The sequence below is a fragment of the Carcharodon carcharias genome, chromosome 12, assembly GCF_017639515.1.
Source record: "Carcharodon carcharias isolate sCarCar2 chromosome 12, sCarCar2.pri, whole genome shotgun sequence".
Classification (NCBI taxonomy): domain Eukaryota; kingdom Metazoa; phylum Chordata; class Chondrichthyes; order Lamniformes; family Lamnidae; genus Carcharodon; species Carcharodon carcharias.
Window position 1 is genome coordinate 5,630,150 of NC_054478.1, and position 20,600 is coordinate 5,650,749.

The following is a 20,600-nucleotide window of genomic DNA, read 5'->3' on the forward strand; positions in this document are numbered from 1 at the left end:
CAATGGGTTCCAGATGGACTGCGCGCAACGGGTTCCAGACGGACTGCACGCAACGGGTTCCAGACGGACTGCGCGCAACAGGTTCCAGACGGACTGTACACAATGGGTTCCAGATGGACTGCGCGCAACGGGTTCCAGACGGACTGTACACAACAGGTTCCAGATGGACTATGCGCAACGGGTTCCAGACGGACTGTACACAACGGGTACCTTCAAACAATATGAATAACCACCCAGTATCCGGTCAGAAACATATCCATGAGGTGATTGACAAACAGGAAATGATGATAATGTGCACGATGAGACCATGAGCGGTGATCACGTTTCACACCGTCAATCTCGTGGAAAACATAAATACCATCACATCGTCCAAAATGTTCGCCAAGATTCAAATTACCTATCCTAAGAAAGTTGACAACTGCTCGTTATTGGCCAAGATTAACACAGGGGCAAGTGCCAATATCTTTACCCTATGAATTCCAGAAGACGTGTCCGCAGACATGGAGGACCATGGGAAAACCTATCGCAATGAAACTCTCAGTGTCCAACAGTTCACTCATTCCATTTGCTGGATCCATTGTCCTGGAGTGCAAGTACAATCAATCCTCCTGGTTGTCACTGATGTTCTACACAGTGGAGACGAAAGACCCGGTGGTAGCAGGTCTACCGCCAAGCTGTGACCTCGCATTAGTGACAATCCATGGAATTAGTCAGACTTCACAAGGCAGGCAAACCTCAGAAACTACTCTCATCGCCGCAGTTCATGACCTCGAAATATCCAGAATATTTTCACAAAATTGGCAGTTTCAAGGGAGCTGCAGTTACGCTTGCAGGAGAATGCAAGTCCGTTAACTGATCTGCGTAACACAAATACTAGCAACTAAAAGAAGAAACAGCGAAAGATTCTACACTACAGGAACAGTGGAAAACCATTATTGAAGGAAGGTCTGATTCAATTCAGCATGTCCATGAACACGTGAAACCATTTTGTCCTTATCAGGACGAGTTAGTCATTCCCTGGGGAGTCGATTCTAAGAGTGGACAACTCATCATACTGGAATATTTGCAACTTGATATTCTTCAAAAATTTCATCACTCACACATGGGCATAAATTGGATGAGAAGACTTGCAAGAGAGACAGTCTGTTGGCCGGATATGAACAATGACATTGAAGTCATCATCAAGAAGTGAGAGGCATATAAAGAGCATGTGCCAAGTCAGCACAAAGAACCATTGATTCCATATGAAGCTCCTACCCATCCTTGATCCAAAATTGCATCTAACCTCTTTCATGTCCATGGCATTGACATCATCCACGACTTTACCAAGTACCCCATTATTTGACAATGGCACAATACATCAAATGCAACTGCTGCACACACACTGTTATTTTCAGTTTGTTTGGTGTGTCTAGAGAGATCATTACGGATAACAGTCAGCAATTTATTGGCAAACCATTTCAGAATATGCATGAGAAGTGGAATATTGATCACACTACTTCTCTTCATTACTCTGGATCTAACAGCCTGGCTGAATGGATGATTCACATGGTGAACTCCCTAATTCTCAAATGTAGACAGACCAAGCAAGATCTACACATTGCAATGTTACATCTCAAAGCAACACCTTTAAGTGCAATTGTTCCATCACTGGCAGAGCTCATGTTTGGCAGACCGGTGCGTACCAACCTATCTACTCTTACCAATTCTACTCTCTCGGAAACTAGAGAGAAACTTTTAAAACTGTAAGAGAAGATGACCAACGTGTATGGTATAAAGGCGGGGACAGAATTACCAAGTTTACATTTGGGACAAGTTCACATCCAGGATCCCACAGAGGGTACATGGTAACAAGCTGAGGGGACAAGGATTTATTGAGAACCAAGGTCCCATGAAGCCTTTACACACAAAGGCACAACAGTGAGGAGTAACTGAGGACAAATCAGATCCATTGCAGATCTACAACCATCGTACGGTCCGATTGCTCTGAGGACCAAATCCCAAATGCAACCAGAAACAACATCCCAGAATGACAATCCCCCAGATCATTATGAGCAATTGTAGAAACCTCCAGACATGGTTACCATTACAGGATCTGGGTGGACCAGCAGATTACCCCTTTAGAGATGCAGAGGTTCAGTAGTTCTATGCACTTATGTAAACATGAACATGTATTGTAAATAGCTATACTTATTTGGATGAGGGTGTGGGGAGTGTCTTTAAGGTGCCTTTAGGGTGTTGCAGCATGACATCACTAGAATGGAAGTGTGTCATGTGATCCTGTCTTAGTTTTGCTTTTGCACAGGGCACACACACACACATACTCAGATACAAACACACACACACACTCAGATACAAACACACACACTCAGATACAAACACACACACACACTCAGATACAAACACACACACACACACTCAGATACAAACACACACACACACTCAGATACAAACACACACACTCAGATACAAACACACACACTCAGATACAAACACACACACACACACACTCAGATACAAACACACACACTCAGATACAAACACACACACACACACTCAGATCTGTGCACACACGCACTCAGATACAAACACACACACACATGCACCCAGGTACGTGCATACATACACGCACTCTGACACACGTGCACACACAAACTCAGATACACAAACACTCAGATATACACACACACAAACACACGCGCACACTCAGATACACTCTCTTTCACACACACACACACACATGCACACACTCTCTCAGAAAGATGCACACACTCTCACACACACCCTCACACTCACTCAGATGCACACACACACACACTCTCAGATACACAAATACACACACATACACATGCATGCACTCACTCAGCTACACACGCACTCTCACACACCCACATGCACTCACTCATTCACACACACATACACACACACACATACACACATATGCATTAACACACATATACATACACATGTACACACACGCACATTCACTCCCTCACTCACTCTCTCACACACACACATACACACAGCTCTGCTGTTGCTGTCTTCAAGCTTTCGGCCTCTGTATATCTGTTCTCATGGGCCTAGTCATAATAAATGAACCCACAATGTGTTTACCCATCCCTTGTGTGATTGGTGCCTTTAGATCATTTTAAAAACACAACAGACAGATACAAAATACTTGTTCAAAGTCTCTGCCATTTTCTTCCTTCCCATTATTAACCTCCCAGTCTCAGTTTGGGTTCTGCCAGGGTCATTCAGCTCCTGACCTCATTACCGCCTTGGTTCAAACATGGACAAAAGAGCTGAACTCCTGAGGTGAGGTGAGAGTGACTGCCCTTGACATCAAGGCAGCATTTCACCGAGTGTGGCATCAAGGAGCCCCGGCAAAACTGGAGTCAATGGGAATCAGGGGGAAAACTCTCCGCTGGTTGGAGCCATACCCAGCACAAAGAAAGATGGTTGTGGTTGTTGGAGGTCAGTCATCTCAGCTCCAGGACATCACTGCAGGAGTTCCTCAGGGTAGTGTCCTCGGCCCAACCATCTTCAGCTGCTTCATCAATGACCTTCCTTCCATCATAAGGTCAGGAGTGGGGATGTTCACTGATGATTGCACAATGTTCAGCACCATTCGCAACTCCTCAGATACTGAAGCAGTCCATGTCCAAATGCAGCAAGACCTGGACAATATCCAGGCTTGGGCTGACAAGTGGCAAGTAACATTCACACTGCACAAGTGTCAGGCAATGACCATCTCCAACAAGAGAGAATCCAACCAACACTCCTTGACATTCAATGGCATTTCCATCACTGAATCCCCCACTATCAACATCCTGAGTGTTACCATTGATCAGAAACTGAACTGGATTCCCCAAAGTCTGTCCACCATCTACAAGGCACAAGTCAGGAGTGTGATGGAATATTCCCCACTTGCCTGGATGAGTGCAGCTCCTACAACACTCAAGAAGCTTGACACCATCCAGGACAAAGCAGCCCAATTGATTGACACCACATCCACAAACATTCACTCCCTCCACCACTGACACACAGTAGCAGCAGTGTGTGTACCATCTACAAGATGCACTGCAGGAATTCACCAAGGCTCCTTAGTCAGTACCTTCCAAACCCACAACCACTACCATCTAGAAGGACAAGGACAGCAGATAGATGGGAACACCACCACCTGGAAGTTCCCCTCCAAGTCACTCACCATCCTGACTTGGAAATATATCGCCGTTCCTTCACTGTCGCTGGGTCACAGTCCTGGAACTCCCTCCCTAACAGCACTGTGGGTGTACCTACACCACATGGACTGCAGCGGCTCAAGAAGGCAGCTCACCCACCACCTTCTCAAGGGGCAATTAGGGATGGACAATAAATGCTGGGCCCAGCCAGCGAAGCCACGTCCCATGAATGAATAAAGAAAAACCCTCTAAGGGACCAACATTCTCTGTTGCTACTCTTTTCCAATATATATATATATTTGTTGAATGTTTTACTGTCTAGTTTCATATTCGTTGCTAGTTTTCTCTCGTACTCCAATTTCTCCCTCTATTATTCTTATAGTCACCCTTTGTTGGTGTACAGTTAGGAGAGAGTTGTTTTTCTCACTGCCTGTAAGCAGAGGTGTTTTATTTTTTGAAATAGACTGTGGCATGTTTCCCCAAACCCTATGTTTGTGAATTTTAAAATGACTGACAGCAATTTCTCTTTAGGGTGAATTCAAAAGTATTGTTTATTCATACATTCAAACCCAGGGGGGATGGCTGTCACAACAATACACACACATATACACAAGCGTGCGTGCACACACACACACACACACACACACACACACACACACACACAGACACACACACACACACACAGACACACACACACACACACACACACACACAGACACACAGACACACACACACACACACACACACACACACAGACACACACACACACACACACACACAGACACACAGACACACACACACACACACACACACACAGACACACACACACACACACACACACACACACACACACACACACACAGACACACAGACACACACACACACACACACACACACAGACACACACACACACACACACACACACACACACACAGACACACACACACACACACACACACACACACACACAGACACACAGACACACACACACAGACACACACACACACACACACACAGACACACACACACACACACACACACACACACACAGACACACAGACACACACACACAGACACACACACACACACAGACACACAGACACACACACACAGACACACACACACACACACACAGACACACACACACACACACACACAGACACACAGACACACACACACAGACACACACACACACACACACAGACACACAGACACACACACACAGACACACACACACACACACACAGACACACACACACACACACAGACACACAGACACACACACAGACACACAGACACACACACACACACACACAGACACACACACACACACACACACACACAGACACACACACACACACACACACACACACACACACAGACACACAGACACACACACAGACACACACACACAGACACACACACAGACACACACACACACACACACACACACACACAGGCACACACACGCATATATATATACACAGACACCCACACACACACATAAATATACACAGACAGACACATACACACATACATAAGAACACATACAGGGACACAAGAAGGAAATAGGAAAGAAGAGTTTTACAGCCAGGAATAACAAAAAAACCTGAAGGTACGGATATTAATTCACATGAATGTCAGAGTGCAGTGAGGGTTCCTTCTTGTAAGAGTTTAAGTTCAAGGGGGTCCAAGCTAGCTGGAGTTGCAGAATTCCTTTGAAGCAGCAAGATGAGGTTCTATTACAGGGACTAGATCCACTCTACAGTTGATGGCAGGAATCTTCCAGAAAACCAGGCTTCGAGGAGGTTTGGACTCGAGGCAGGTTTTGTTGTCAGCCTGGAGACCAGTCTTGGTGCTGAGGGGCTGGATGTTGACAGTCGAGTGTCCTGGGGAACCAGGAATATAACGTTAAAACTTTCTAAAGGAGCTCCAGTCATGTGGTGTTGCTCATTGGTCAGTGATTTTCGGGTTAACAATTAGCTTCAATTGCCCTGGTCCAAATGCATTGTTCACTTTAGGAGATAGATGGTGCTGCTAGCACCTCCTGTAGGTGTAACGAGTTTCAATGGCTCTCTCTTTGTTATAAATCCAGGCTGGACAGACTGACCAGCTGCTGCTCCCTTGTTTCATTGATTATAATGATAAGTGTGAGATTCCACTAGGATGCGGGTTTTGCTTTGCCCTCTAATTACTGTTGGAAATTTCCAGGATTGTAGCCAACTTACAAAAGCTCTGACCTGTAGCAGTTATATTTTTGGGCCAGCAAAGTCCATTTTTAAATAAACAGAAGTAAAGTAGCAGCAACCATAATATAATTGAATTTTACATTCAGTTTAAGAGAGAGAGGAGTGGGTCTGAGACTGTGTTTTTAAACTTAATTAAGGGCATTTATGGGGCATGAAGGTTGAGCTGGCAAATTAAGATACGGGATAAATCAATAGAGATGCAGTGGCAAACATTTAAGGGGATATTTCAGAATGCACAGAATAGATACATTCCAATAAATAATAGTCCAAGGGATAGACACACCATTCATGGTTAACTAGAAAGGTTAAAGATAGTATCAAACTTAAAGTAAAAGCATAGAATTGTGCACATACGAGTGGCAGGTCAGAAGACTGGACAGAATATAAGGAACAGTAAAGAATGACTAAAAGATTAATAAGGAAGGAAAATTAGAGTATGAGAGAAAGCTAACCAGAAATATGAAAACAGATAGTGAGAGTTTTTATAAATAATTAAAAAAGAAACGAGTTAACAAAGTGAGCATGGGTCCTATAGAAAGTGAGCCTGGAGAATTGATAATGGAGAACAAGGAGATGGCAGATGGATTGAACAGGTATTTTGCATCAGTTTTCACTATCGAGGATACAAGTAACATCCCAGAAGCAGCAGTAAGCCAGGAAATGGAAGTGGGGAAGGAAGTCAGGAAAATTACAGTCACCAGGGAAGTGGTACTGAATAAATTGTTGGAGCTGCGGACTGACAAGGGCCCGGGTCCTGATTGACTTCATCCTAGGGTTTAAAAGAAGCATCTAACGAGATAGTTGATGCATTGGTATTAATTTTCCAAAACTCCCTAGATTCAGGAAAGGTCCCATTAGATTGGAAGCTAGCAAATGTAACTCCATTATTCAAAAAGGGAGGGAGACAGAAAATATCAAAACTACAGGCCAGTTAGCTTAACATCTATCACAGGGAAAATGTTACACGCTATTATTAAAGAAGTTGTAGTAGGGCATTTGGATAAGCTCAAAGTAATCAGGCTGAGTCAGCATGGTTTTGTGAAAGGGAAACCATGTTTAACCAACTTATTGGAGTTCTTTGAGGAAGTCACATGTGCTGTGGATAAAGGGGAACTGGTGGATGTGCTGTACTTAGATTTCCAGAAGGCATTTGGTAAAGTGCCACTTCAAAGGTTATTGCAGAAAATAAAAGCTCATGGTGTAGGGGGTAACATATTGGCATGGATAGAAAGTTGGCTAGCTAACAGGAAGCAGAGAGTAGGCATAAATGGGTATTTTTCTGGTTGGCAAGATGTAACAAGTGGTGTGTCATGGGGATCAGTGCTGAGATCTCAACTGTGTACAATTTATATAAATGACTTGGATGAAGGGATTGATGGGATGGTTGCCAAATTTGCTGAATACACAAAGATAGGTAGGGAAATAACTTGTGAAGGGGACATAAGGAGGTTACACACAGATATAGATAGGTTCAGTGAGTGGGCAAAGATCTGGCAAATGGAGTTTAATGTGGGAAAACGTGAAATTGTCCATTTTGGCAGGAAGAATAAAAAAGAAGCGTATTACCTAAATGGTGAGAGATTGCAGAGCTCTGAGCTGCAGAGAGATCTGGGTGTGCTAGTGCATGAATCACAAAAGGTTAGTATGCAGGTACAGCAGGTAATTAGGAAAGTTAGTAGAACATTATTATCTGTTGCGAGAGGAATTGAATATGCAGGTTATGCTTCAGTTATACAGGGCACTGGTGAGACCACATCAGGAATATTGTGTACAGAATTGGTCACCTTATTTAAGGAAGGATGTAAACATGTTGGAAGCAGTTCAGAGAAGGTTTATCAGACTAATGTCTGGAATGGGTGGGTTATCTTATGAAGAAAGGTTGGACAGGTTAGGCTTGTATCTGCTGGAGTTTAGAAGAGGAAGAGGCGGCTTGATTGAAACCTTTAAGATCCTGAGGGGTCTTGACAGGGTGGATGCAGAGAGGATGTTTCCTCTTGTGGGGGAATCTAGAACTAGGGGTCACTGTTTAAAAATAAGGGGTTGCTGATTTAAGACAGAGATTAGGAGAATTTTTTTCACTCAGAGGTTTGAGAGTGTTTGGAACTCTCTTCCTGAAAAGGTGGTGGAAGCTGAGTCTTTGAGTATCGTTAAGGCAGAGATGAACAGATTTTTGGTCGGCAAGGGGGTGATAGGTTATCAGGGGGTGGGGTAGGTGGGATGCAGATTTCAGGTTACTATCAGGTCAGCCATGATCTTATTAAATGACAGAGAGGGCTCGAGGGACTGAATGGCCTCCTCCTGCTCCTTGTTCGTATGTTAGTTTAAACAATTTATGATCTTTTTCATGCCTTATGGACATGACACTGGTTTCTCAAATTCCCCCCAATCTTCCGGCCCGCTGGGACTAAGTAGAAAGCTCTTTCAAAGCCCCAGCATAGGCACGATGGGAAGAATGGCCTCCTGCTGTGCTGTAAAATCATGTGATTCTTTATGATTTTGCCTTAAGCCAGGCTGCAGGAAGACAGAACGTATCAAAGAGTTTTGCACTTTTTCAAACTTTCAAGTTTATCAATTTCAAAAGTTTGTTTTCACTTTTCAACCTTTGCCTTTGTTTAAAAAAAGAATAACACTTGGGAGGATCTCAGTGCTGAATGTTTTCTGTAAGGAGAAAAGAGGGTCACGGAACTAACAAAGAAATCTGTTTCGCATTTGCTCAGGGAGTTTTTTTCCCTGCGATATTTCCTAGAAACCCTTAAAGTTTTATGACCTGACTTTCTGCTCCCTGCCAGCACAGTTTTTTTTTCGAACATTGAGAGCATATTTTTACCTTGTTTACTGCGAATTGAGTGTTGTGCTGGGGCCTGAGTAAAAGCTGCACTTTGTACCAGCCTTCACAAAAAGAACTTCAATTTTACTGACTATTTCCAGCCAGAGTAGCTATCTCCCTCCCTCAGTATTTGCATGATTCCTGTTCAAAAAGAGTGTGTTGCTTAGTGTGACCGCAACCCTTCTTGCCTCTTAATAAACTTCACCAGTGTTTACAATCGCCCTCACCTGACCTTGGATTGACCAGTGTCCCAGGTATTGGACGATTGTGCACTGGTTATTTTTCTGAGCCAGTAATCTGGAGAATGTGAGTTCAAATCCCAGTGTCTGCAGATTTAGAATTGAATTGACAACAAAACATTGTATTTACATAGCGCCTTTCACATAATGAAACGTCCTCAACGTGCTTCACAGGAACATTATGAAATGAAATATGGCACCAAGTCACTTAAGGAGATATTAGGTCAAATGACCAAATGCTTGGTCAAAGAGGGAGGCTTTAAGTGGTTATTAAAGGAGGAAGGAGAATTAGAGAGGTTTAGGGAAGGAATTCCAGAGCTCTGGGCCCAGGTAACTGAAGGCACAGACACCAATGGTGGAGCAATTATAATTTTGAATGCACAAGAAGCCAGAATTAGAGGAACACAGGTACATTGGAGGGTTGTGGGTCTGGAGGAGATTACAGAGAAAGGGAGGGGTGAGGCCATGGCGAGATTTGAAAACAAGGATGAGAATTTCAAAATCAAGATGTTGCTTAACTGGGAGCCACTGTCAGCCAGCGAGGAAGGGGGTGGGGGGTGGTGGTGCGGTGATGGGGATCAGGACTCGCTGTGAGTTAGGACATGGGAAGCAGAGTTTTGGATGACCTCAGGTTTATCAAGGGTAGAATGTGGGTGACCAGCAGGATTGTATTGGAATGGTCGAGTCGAGAGGTAACAAAGGAGGCTTTCAGCAGCCGCTGAGCTGAGACAGGGGTGAATTTGGACGATGTGATGAATGTGGAAATAGGAGGAATTGAATTCGAAATGTTTGGAAATGAATAGCTGGGCCTCAGTGTAAATGACCGAGAAGATTGTCATAAAACCCCAGCTGGCTCACTAATGGCCTTTAGGGAAGGATATCTGCCATCCTTACCCAGTCTGGGACTATATGTGACTCCAATCCCACACTGATATGCTGAACTCTTAACTGGCCTATGAAGTGGTCAGTCTGTATCAAACCTGCTCCCCATGGTTCAAGGATACAGCTCATCACCACCATCTTAGGGTAACTTTGGATGGGCAATAAATGTTAGCCTTGCCAGTGAGATATGCATCCCGAGAATGTTCTCTTTTAAAGGATACACTGTGCTTCTGTTCTGGAAGCATAGCTCATGGTGGTCATTGTCGCTTTACAAATAATTATTGGGAAATAATTTGAGAATTGAAATTCTCAGTCGGTGAGTGGCCTTGTTCTGTCCAAATGTTGGCTGGAGAAATGTTGGCACCTTGTGAGTTCCCTCTCCCAGTCTTGGAGCTGGTCATTACAGTTGGGTTTGAGAGGTAGTTGGGAACCTCCAATAAGGAACGCAGACCTGGGTGGTTTTTCTCCCAGTGTGGAGACACTAGAAGTTTCACAGTGAAGGCCCTAGCTATCTGTATCAGATAGAGATTGACACACGCTCGGATTAAATAAACCGAGACTACCTTCCCCATGACCGAATAGGTAAAGGCACACCCAACAACAACGGCTTACATTTCTACAGCAGCTTTAACAAGGTAGGAGGTTTCAAGGTGCTTCACAGGAGCTACATTAGGAGACCCTGAATGTTGCTGAGAAAGAGACATGCTGTTAAAGCTTTTTGTCTTGCACTCATCAGGACAGAATCACAAGAGTATCAAATCTCAAAGAGGAACAACAAGTTCTACTGCATGAGAAGAGGGTGCTGATTGGTTGGCAAGTGGACTCCCAACACATAAACTGACCAGTGAAGGCTGGCTTGTGGTAGACAGTAGTAGAGAACCCATTGGAAGATTATTCAACAGGCACATCAAGGAAAGAGAGCTTATTTGCTCCATTCCAAAGGTGAATTTGAGAACAGGATGGAGGCCATTAAGGTTTGTAAGGAAATTCTTACATGCAGCTGTGGATCAAATATAACAAACCTGTCATCTACGTATTGGAAATATGCAAGGAGTAGGAGGTTAAGGGTTTTTCCGTTGAAGATCGTTTCTTGTGGAAACCGATGGAGATGTTAGCAAAAGTTGGGGCTAGAGGGGATCCCATGGCAACACTATCTATTTGGACATACATGGTGTCATTAAAACTGAGCTCAACTCCACGCATTGGTGAGTTCGTAAGTTCAATGAATACAGATTCAGACAATGGTGATGTGTCTAGATCACCGTGATATAGTGGTGCAAATGTCTGTGGCTTCCTTGAGCGGTACATTAATGGACTTCATCCTGTGCTCAAATTCACCTTGGAAATGGGGCAGCCAAATGAACTCCCCTTCCTTGACGTACTAGTTGAGAAATCTGCTGGGGGTTCTCTACCACTGTCTACCGCAAGCCGACTTTCACTGGTCAATATACACATTGGGATTCTTACAGTTCCACAGATTGGTCTGATCAGCAACCTTGTAAATAGGGCCCAAGCTATTTATTCACCATTTAATCTTGATGCTGAAATAGGGCGTATTAAATCCCTCTTGCGATATAATGACTACCCTGATCAGATGATTACTCGCTATATTGACACAAAATCATGAATGGTCTAGGGCCACCACTTTCAGCCCTAAAAAGGCGCCCAGTCTACCTCAGGAACAACAGGTGAAGCTAGCTGTTTCATGCTGCTACTATGCAGTAGCAACACGAGTGGTATTCACCATTAACAGGATGCTGCCATCAAGCCAAAAAGACATTCTGCCTATCACACAAATGGGTGATGTGGTATATGAATTTCAGTGTCAGTGTGATGTTAGGTATGTAGGCCGTATGTCCCCAAAGACTGGCGGATCGTATCAAACAGCCTGTGCCAGCCGCTGTTCACATTGGACAGGGTACAGACTGTACCCAACCAGCCCATACTTGCAAAACTCAAAACACAGAGTCCAACATTAGATGTGATTCTGCATTTGGACGATACTTACTAAACAATCCTGAGTGTGCTAAGAATTACACTGACAACCAATTTAAGATTATCAGTTGGGCTCGCTGTGTGGCTCACTGACACATGCTAGAAGCCACATATATTCACAAACAGGAACTGTCCTCTGCAGACAGAAGGAGTATGTCCATGCATTTTTTGACTAAGCAAACTTGGGGGACAGCCATTCCCTGGTCTATTCCCCAGGGCAATGCCTTGACTGGAGTCGACTTGCCTGGTTTGAATTTATACCAAAGCTTGGCAATTAACTGTCTGGAGCATTCTCCATGGCAGTGCCCCTACCAACCTGAGTGCACTTGCCAAACAATCAGCCCTCTCTTCTCATGCAGTATAAATTGTTGTTTCCTTTACCATTGGTATTCTTGCGAATCTTTCCAGATGGTTACAAGATGAAAAGCTTTTTCAGCAGGTACTCAAGTTCTGTACCACCAAATAACTATAAGGAGATATTATTTCTGCTGATGACACTCAACCTCTACCTTGCCACCACCTCTCTCTTGACCTCTCCACTGTCTGATTTCTCACACTGATTACCTGGCATCCAGTACTGGCTGGGCAGAAATTTTCTCCAGTTAAATATCAAGAAGATTGAAGCCATTGTCTTCAGTCCCTGTCATAAAGTCCATTTTCTAACTATTATCCCAGAATAAACCGGACAGTTTGCAACCTTGGTGCCACATGCAAACGTACGGAAAAATAGTTTAACCCGAGATAAACTTCTGACCACATATTTGCATCATCAGTAACTGCCTATTTCTTTTTCCATAATATTCACCGCCTTCAACATTCACTCCCTCCACCACCGACACACAGTAGCAGCAGTGTGTGTACCATCTACAGGATGCACTGCAGGAACTCACCAAGGCTCCTTAGACAGCACCTTCCAAACCCACGACCACTACCATCTAGAAGGACAAGGACAGCAGATAGATGGGAACCCCACCACCTGGAAGTTCCCCTCCAAGTCACTCACCATCCTGACTTGGAAATATATCGCCGTTCCTTCACTGTCGCTGGGTCAAAATCCTGGAACTCCCTCCCTAACAGCACTGTGGGTGTACCTACACCACATGGACTGCAGCGGCTCAAGAAGGCAGCTCACCACCACCTTCTCAAGGGCAGCTAGGGATGGGCAATAAATGCTGGGCCCAGCCAGTGACACCCACATCCCATTAATGTATAAAAAAAAAACACCTGACTCTGTCCCTGCCTCAGCTCATCTGCTGAAACCCTCCTTCATGCCTTTGTTACCTCTGGACCTGACTATTCTAATCATCTCTTGTTGGTTTCCCCCATTCTACCCTTTGTACAGAAGATTATCAAAAACTCTGGTCCTACCTCGCACAGTCCATTTCCCCTATCACCTCTGTACTTGCCCTACCTTGACTCCTGGTGAACCTAGGTCTCAATTTAATATTCTCACCCTTTTCCTTTCAATCCCTCCATGGTTCTACCCCTCCCAATCGCTGGAAACCCCTTTAACCCCACAACCCTCCAAGATAAATGCAAAATACTGCGGATGCTGGAAATCTGAAATAAAAACAGAAAATGCTGGCAAAGCTGAGCAGGTCTGGCAGCATCTGTGGAGAGACAGACAGAGTTAAGGTTTCGAGAGTCTGTATGACCTCTTCAGAACCCGCCTCTAATTCTGGCCTCTTACGCATCATGATTTCCATCGCTCCATCATTGATGGTGATGTCTTAAGCTTCCTGGGCCCTGAGCGCTGGGATTTCCTATCTAGATGTCTCTGGATCTCCCTCCTCCTTTAAGCTGCCCCTTAAGTTTCTTGTTGAACCAGCTTTTCATCTCCTGTCCTAAAATGGAAATGCAGTTAACTCTTGACTGCCCTCTGAATGACCTAGCAAGTTACTTGGTTACCAGGGAAACTAGGGATAGGTCAATAAATGTGGCCTTGCCAGTGTCCTCCAACCTTGTGCTAGAGAGTGTTGAGGAGCATGAACCCCACTGACAGGTTCCCCATTGCCCTCGATCCTCGGGAGTTCAACATCAACTGCAAAGCAACTTCTGCTGCCTTAACTCAGGACCGTACTGGCCAAGTACTCACTCACTGAGTCACAGCCTGGACAAGACTGAGCTACGCCGTTAGGCCAATACTACTTTCAGCAGAGATTGAATGTTGGAGAAGAGATTTACCAATATGGTACCAGGAATAGAATGATATGGAGAAGCTGGGATTGTCCACCTTGGAGTAGGGAAGGTAGGGTGAGCTTTAATCGAGGTGTTCAAAATCAGGAAGGGCTTTGATGGAGTGAATAAGGAGAAACAGTTTCCAGTGGCAGGAGGATCGGTAACTAGAGGGACCCAATGTTAATGTAATTGGCAAAAGAAACACAGGGAGAGACGAGGAATTCTTTTACACAGTGAGTTGTGACCTGAAATGTGCTGTCAGAAAGGGTGATGGGAGACAGTACTGAGGGAGTGCTGCACTGTCAGAGGGTCAGTACTGAGGGAGTGCTGCACTGTCAGAGGGTCAGTACTGAGGGAGTGCTGCACTGTCAGAGGGTCAGTACTGAGGGAGTGCTGCACTGTCAGAGGGTCAGTACTGAGGGAGTGCTGCACTGTCAGAGGGTCAGTACTGAGGGAGTGCTGCGCTGTCAGAGGGGCAGCACAGAGAGAGCACGCACTGCCAGAGGGTCAGTACTGAGGGAGTGCTGCTCTGTCAGAGGGTCAGTACTGAGGGAGTGCTGCACTGTCAGAGAGTCAGTACTGACGGAGTGCTGCTCTGTTAGAGGGTCAGTACTAAGGGAGTGCTGCACTGTCAGAGGGTCGGTACTGACGGAGTGCTGCTCTGTTAGAGGGTCAGTACTGAGGGAGTGCTGCCCTGTTAGAGGGTCAGTACTGAAGGAGTGCTGCTCTGTTAGAGGGTCAGTACTGAGGGAGTGCTGCACTCTCAGAGGGTCAGTACCGAGGGAGTGCTGCCCTGTCAGAGGGTCAGTACTGAGGGAGTGCTGCACTGTCAGAGGGTCAGTACTGAGGGAGTGCTGCACTGTCAGAGGGTCAGTACTGAGGGAGTGCTGCACTGTCAGAGTGTCAGTACTGAGGGAGTGCTGCACTGTCAGAGGGTCAGTATTGAGGGAGTGCTGCACTGTCGGAGGGTCAGTACTGAAGGAGTGCTGCACTGTCGGAGGGTCAGTACTGAGGGAGTGCTGCACTGTCGGAGGGTCAGTACTGAGGGAGTGCTGCACTGTCAGAGGGTCAGTACTGAGGGAGTGCTGCACTGTCAGAGGGTCAGTACTGAGGGAGTGCTGCACTGTCAGAGGGTCAGTACTGAGGGAGTGCTGCACTGTCAGAGGGTCAGTACTGAGGAAGTGCTGCACTGTCGGAGGGTCAGTACTGAGGGAGTGCTGCACTGTCGGAGGGTCAGTACTGAGGGAGTGCTGCACTGTCAGAGGGTCAGTACTGAGGGAGTGCTGCACTGTCAGAGGGTCAGTACTGAGGGAGTGCTGCACTGTCAGAGGGTCAGTACTGAGGGAGTGCTGCACTGTCAGAGGGTCGGTACTGACGGAGTGCTGCTCTGTTAGAGGGTCAGTACTGAGGGAGTGCTGCCCTGTTAGAGGGTCAGTACTGAGGGAGTGCTGCTCTGTTAGAGGGTCAGTACTGAGGGAGTGCTGCACTCTCAGTGGTTCAGTACCGAGGGAGTGCTGCACTGTCAGAGGGTCAGTACTGAGGGAGTGCTGCACTGTCAGAGGGTCAATACTGAGGGAGTGCTGCACTGTCAGAGGGTCAGTACTGAGGGAGTGCTGCACTGTCAGAGGGTCAATACTGAGGGAGTGCTGCACTGTCAGAGGGTCAATACTGAGGGAGTGCTGCACTGTCAGAGGGTCAGTTCTGAGGGAGTGCCGCACTGTCAGAGGGTCAGTACTGAGGGAGTGCTGCAGTGTCAGAGGGTCAGTACTGAGGGAGTGCTGCAGTGTCAGAGGGTCAGTAGGGAGGGAGTGCTGCAGTGTCAGAGGGTCAGTACTGTTTGAGCTGCACCCTTTTGGATCAGATTTTAAACTGTGACCTCATCTGGTCTTCCAGGTGGTTTGAGAGGATCGAGATAGATGAGGGATTCTTTCACACAGCCAGTTGTTGTGATCTGGAAGGCGCTGCCTGAAAGGGCGGTGGAAGCAGATTCAATCGGAACTCACAAAAGCTAATTTGATAAATACTTAAAAGGGAAATATTCTCAGGGATGTGGGCAAATAGCAGCAGGGGAAGGACTAACTGGACAGCTCTGTCCAAGAGCTGGTACAGGCGTGATGAGCTGAATGTCCTTGTCCTGTGTTGTACCATGCTAAGTGCCAGTGAACAGTAGTGTGAGATGTGAGATGGTGCTGGGAGGTTGGTGTGGATTCTGGGCTGGAGTAAGTGTTAAAGCCGTGATGTGTGATGAGTAGGAAGAGGACATCCATTCCCAGTTTCCCCCAGGACTGTAACTGAGTCAGGGAAGGGAGGGGCAGGAGCAGCGCGTCAGTGTTTACAATTGGGAGAATGGGACCTGCTTTCAATTTGGCAATAAGATAAATTCCTGGAAATAGCCTGTTCCTAGAAATTAATTTGTCGATGTGATTTATGTTGTTTTTAACTCCCCATACACACGTTGCTTAGGGTGGTGTGGAACAATCATTCTGCTGAATGCCAAAGGCTACGCATCCCTTGGAAACGAAGCAAACTCCTTTCCTAAAGGCTCACTTGTTAAAGTGTCGGCCGTGCAGTGAGCGTCCCTTCTCTCAGTCCTGTCTCGTATCCAAGCACACAGCAGCTCACAGATGGGATGGCAGGCAGTGAGACAGCGCAGGGACACACAGGCATGGAGAGTGGAGAGCAGCGGAGAATATTTCTGTCTGTTTACTAAAAGTAACAACTCATTCCTGTGATGTGGGTATTGTTAGCAAGGCCAGAATTTATTGCCCATCTGTGTCAGCCTTGGCCCCGTGGGAGCACTCTCATTTCTGAGTCAGAAACCAGTCCAGAAACTGAGCATCAACATCCAGGCTGACACTCCAGAGAAAAACTGAGGAACTGTTGCACTGTCGGAGGGTCAGTACTGAGGGAGTGCTGCACTGTCGGCGGGTCAGTACTTAGATAGCTGTACTCTTTTGGATCAGATTTTAAAGTGTGGCCTTATCTGATCTTTCAGGTGGTTGTAAGTGATGTGACCACAATTATTGGAAGAAAGCCCTGGGAGTTCTTTCCAGTCTCTTGCCCACATTATCTCTCAACCATCATCACAAAAATTGATTGTGTGCATGATCACATTACTGGTTATGGTATCTTACTGTGGACAAATTAGCTTTTGTGCCTCCTGCACAATAACAGTGACCACACTTCAGAAGCTAATCATTGGCTGTAAAGTGCTTTGAGATGCCCTGAGGTAGTGAATGGTGCTATAGAAATGCAAGCCTTTGTGTCACAAGAGGAGAGTCACAGTGCATTTGTAGATTAGAGTGTCTTTATTGAAGGACAATGGGAACTCTGTGCAGTATTTGGTTAGCCTCATAAAGGGATTGGCAAGGGAGAAACATCGGAGAGTATGTGTTTGATCTTGTTGATGTATGTGATGGTGTAAATCATTGCTTCTACCATCATTTGGAGGATCTTTGAAGACTCTCGCTGGAGGCAGTGCTCTCTCTGCTTAGGTGGCCACTTCACTGAGTGTGTTCCGAACTCTGATGGTGGTGACAGAGACAACCTGGGACAATGTCAATGTTTTATTTACCAAATCTTCAATCTTGTGGCTGTCCCCCTGGTTAATGGTTCCCCCTGTGGCTTATTTAAAGCATTCAAATAACTTATGCCATGGCACATACACATTGACAGAATAAGGGAGACAAAGGGATAGACAGACAGAGTGAGTAGACAGAGGGGGGCATGAGCAAGTGAGATTTTCAGGCAGCCTAGAACAGGCTCTGGCTGTAACCCTGCCTGAGAATATGAAAGCCTCCTGCTGTCTCTATCTCTGCAATGTCCCCGAGCCCCTCAACCCTTCAATCACTGCACTTCTCCAATTCAAGCCTCCTGCTCACCCCGATTCCCATCGCTCCACCATCGGCGGCCCTGCCTTCAGCTGCCTGAGCCCCGAGCTCTGGAATTCCCTTCCGAACGCTCCCTGCCTCTCTTTTGAAAAAGACAGACATAAAAGATTGAAAAAACAACAGCACTCACCCAGCAGCCAGCAATACATGGAATGTATGTTGGACATTATTTGAACATTATTGATGGCTGAATGTGTCCACTCAGGACCAGGAGAACCAGGAACACAAAAGAACGAATGTGCATTTAAGTAGCGCCTGTTATGATCACATGATGTCTCAAAGTGCATTTCACCGAGTGAAATACTTCTTGAAGTGAGCTCGTTGTAGTAATCTAGGCAGCCAATTGTGCAGAGCAAGATCCCACAGGCACAGCTGTGAGTTGGATCAGCGAATCCATTCCTGTGGCATTGATTGGGGATAATTATAAGGGCAGGACATTGGGGATAGCGTGTCTGCTCTTGTTCAAAATGCGGCCATAGAATCTTATCCATCTGCCAAGAGAGCAGAGAGGGCCTCAGACTAATGTCTTGTTTGAAAAATGAGTGAATGTTCAAACTGTTCTCGACTGTTTCGTTTTCAAGTTCATGTTTCAGACTTTTTACAGAAATTGTTAGCATGACTGATGACTCAAAAACATTCCTTGTTTTTATTTCTGTCAGCGGTTCCCCCTCATTAGACTCCAGTTCCAAACACTTACTCTCACTGGGATACAGTTCCACACACACTGTCTCTCACTGTTTTAGGTGTTGTTGAGGGATTTAGGGTGAAATTACATGGATGATCTCACCATCATTGTGAGAAAGAATGCATCACAGGATGTGGATGTCTCTGGCTGGGCCAGCATTTATTGCCCATCCCTAGTTGCCCTTGAGAAGGTGGTGGTGAGCTGCCTTCTTGAGCCGCTGCAGTCCATGTGGTGTAGGTACATCCACAGTGCTGTTAGGGAGGGAGTTCCAGGATTTTGACCCAGCGACAGTGAAGGAATGGCAATATATTTCCAAGTCAGGATTGTGAGGTTTGGAGAGGAACTTCCAGTTGGTGGTGTTCCCATCTATCTGCTGCCCTTGTCCTTCTAGATAGTAATGGTCATGGGTTTGGAAGGTGCTGTCTAAGGAGCCTTGGTGAGTTCCTGCAGTGCATCATGTAGATGGTACACACACTGCTGCTACTGTGTGTCGGTGGTGGAGGGAGTGAATGTTTGTGGATATGGTGCCAATCAAGTGGGCTGCTTGTCCTGGATGGTATATTTATATGGCTAGTCCAGTTCTGTTTCTGATCAATGGTAACCCCCAGGATGCTAATAGTAGAGGATTCAGTGATGGTAATGCCATTGAATGTCAAAGGGTGATGGTTAGATTCTCTCTTGTTGGAGATGGTCATTGTCTGACACTTGTGCAGTGTGAATGTTACTTGCCACTTGTCAGCCCAAGCCTGGATATTGTCCAGGTCTTGCTGCATTTGGACATGGACTGCCTCAGTATCTGAGGAGTCACAAATGGTGCTGAACATTGTGTAATCATCAGCGAACATCCCCACTTCTGACCTTATGAAGGAAGGAAGGTCATTGATGAAGCAGCTGAAGATGGTTGGGCCGAGGACATTACCCTGAGGAACTCCTGCAGTGATATCCTCGAGCTGAGATGACTGACCTCCAACAACCACAGCCATCTTCCTTTGTGCTGGGTATGACTCCCACCAGCGGAGAGTTTTCCCCCTGATTCCCATTGACTCCAGTTTTGCTGGGACTCCTTGATGCCACACTCGGTCAAATGCTGCCTTGGTGTCAAGGGCAGTCACTCTCACCTCACCTCAGGACTTCAGCTCTTTTGTCCATGTTTGAACCAAGGCTGTAATGAGGTCAGGAGCTGAGTGGCCCTGGCAGAACCCAAACTGCGTGTCAGTGAGCAGGTTCTTGCTAAGCAAGTGCCGCTTGATAGCACTGTTGATGAGCCCTTCCATTACTTTACTGATGATGGAGAGTAGACTGATGGGGCGGTAATTGGCCGGGTTGGATTTGTCCTGCTTTTTGTGTACAGGACATACCTGGGCAATTGTCCATATAGCTGGGTAGATGCAAGTGTCAACAATAAGTGAATGCTGCACTGTCGGAGGGTCAGTACTGAGGGAGTGCTGCACTGTCAGAGGGTCAGTACTGAGGG

General features: G+C 46.0%; 1 protein-coding gene across 1 annotated transcript in view; it reads left to right on the top strand.

Annotated features, from left to right (window-relative positions):
* The first annotated feature begins 510 nt into the window (after positions 1–510).
* Positions 511–20,600, top strand: part of LOC121285059 (insulin-like growth factor-binding protein 2) — a 35,623-nt gene continuing 15,533 nt past the window's right edge. The window contains exon 1 of the mRNA XM_041201183.1: positions 511–709. Within this exon, the coding sequence (XP_041057117.1) occupies positions 511–709 (199 nt within the window). The remainder of the gene's footprint in view (positions 710–20,600) is intronic.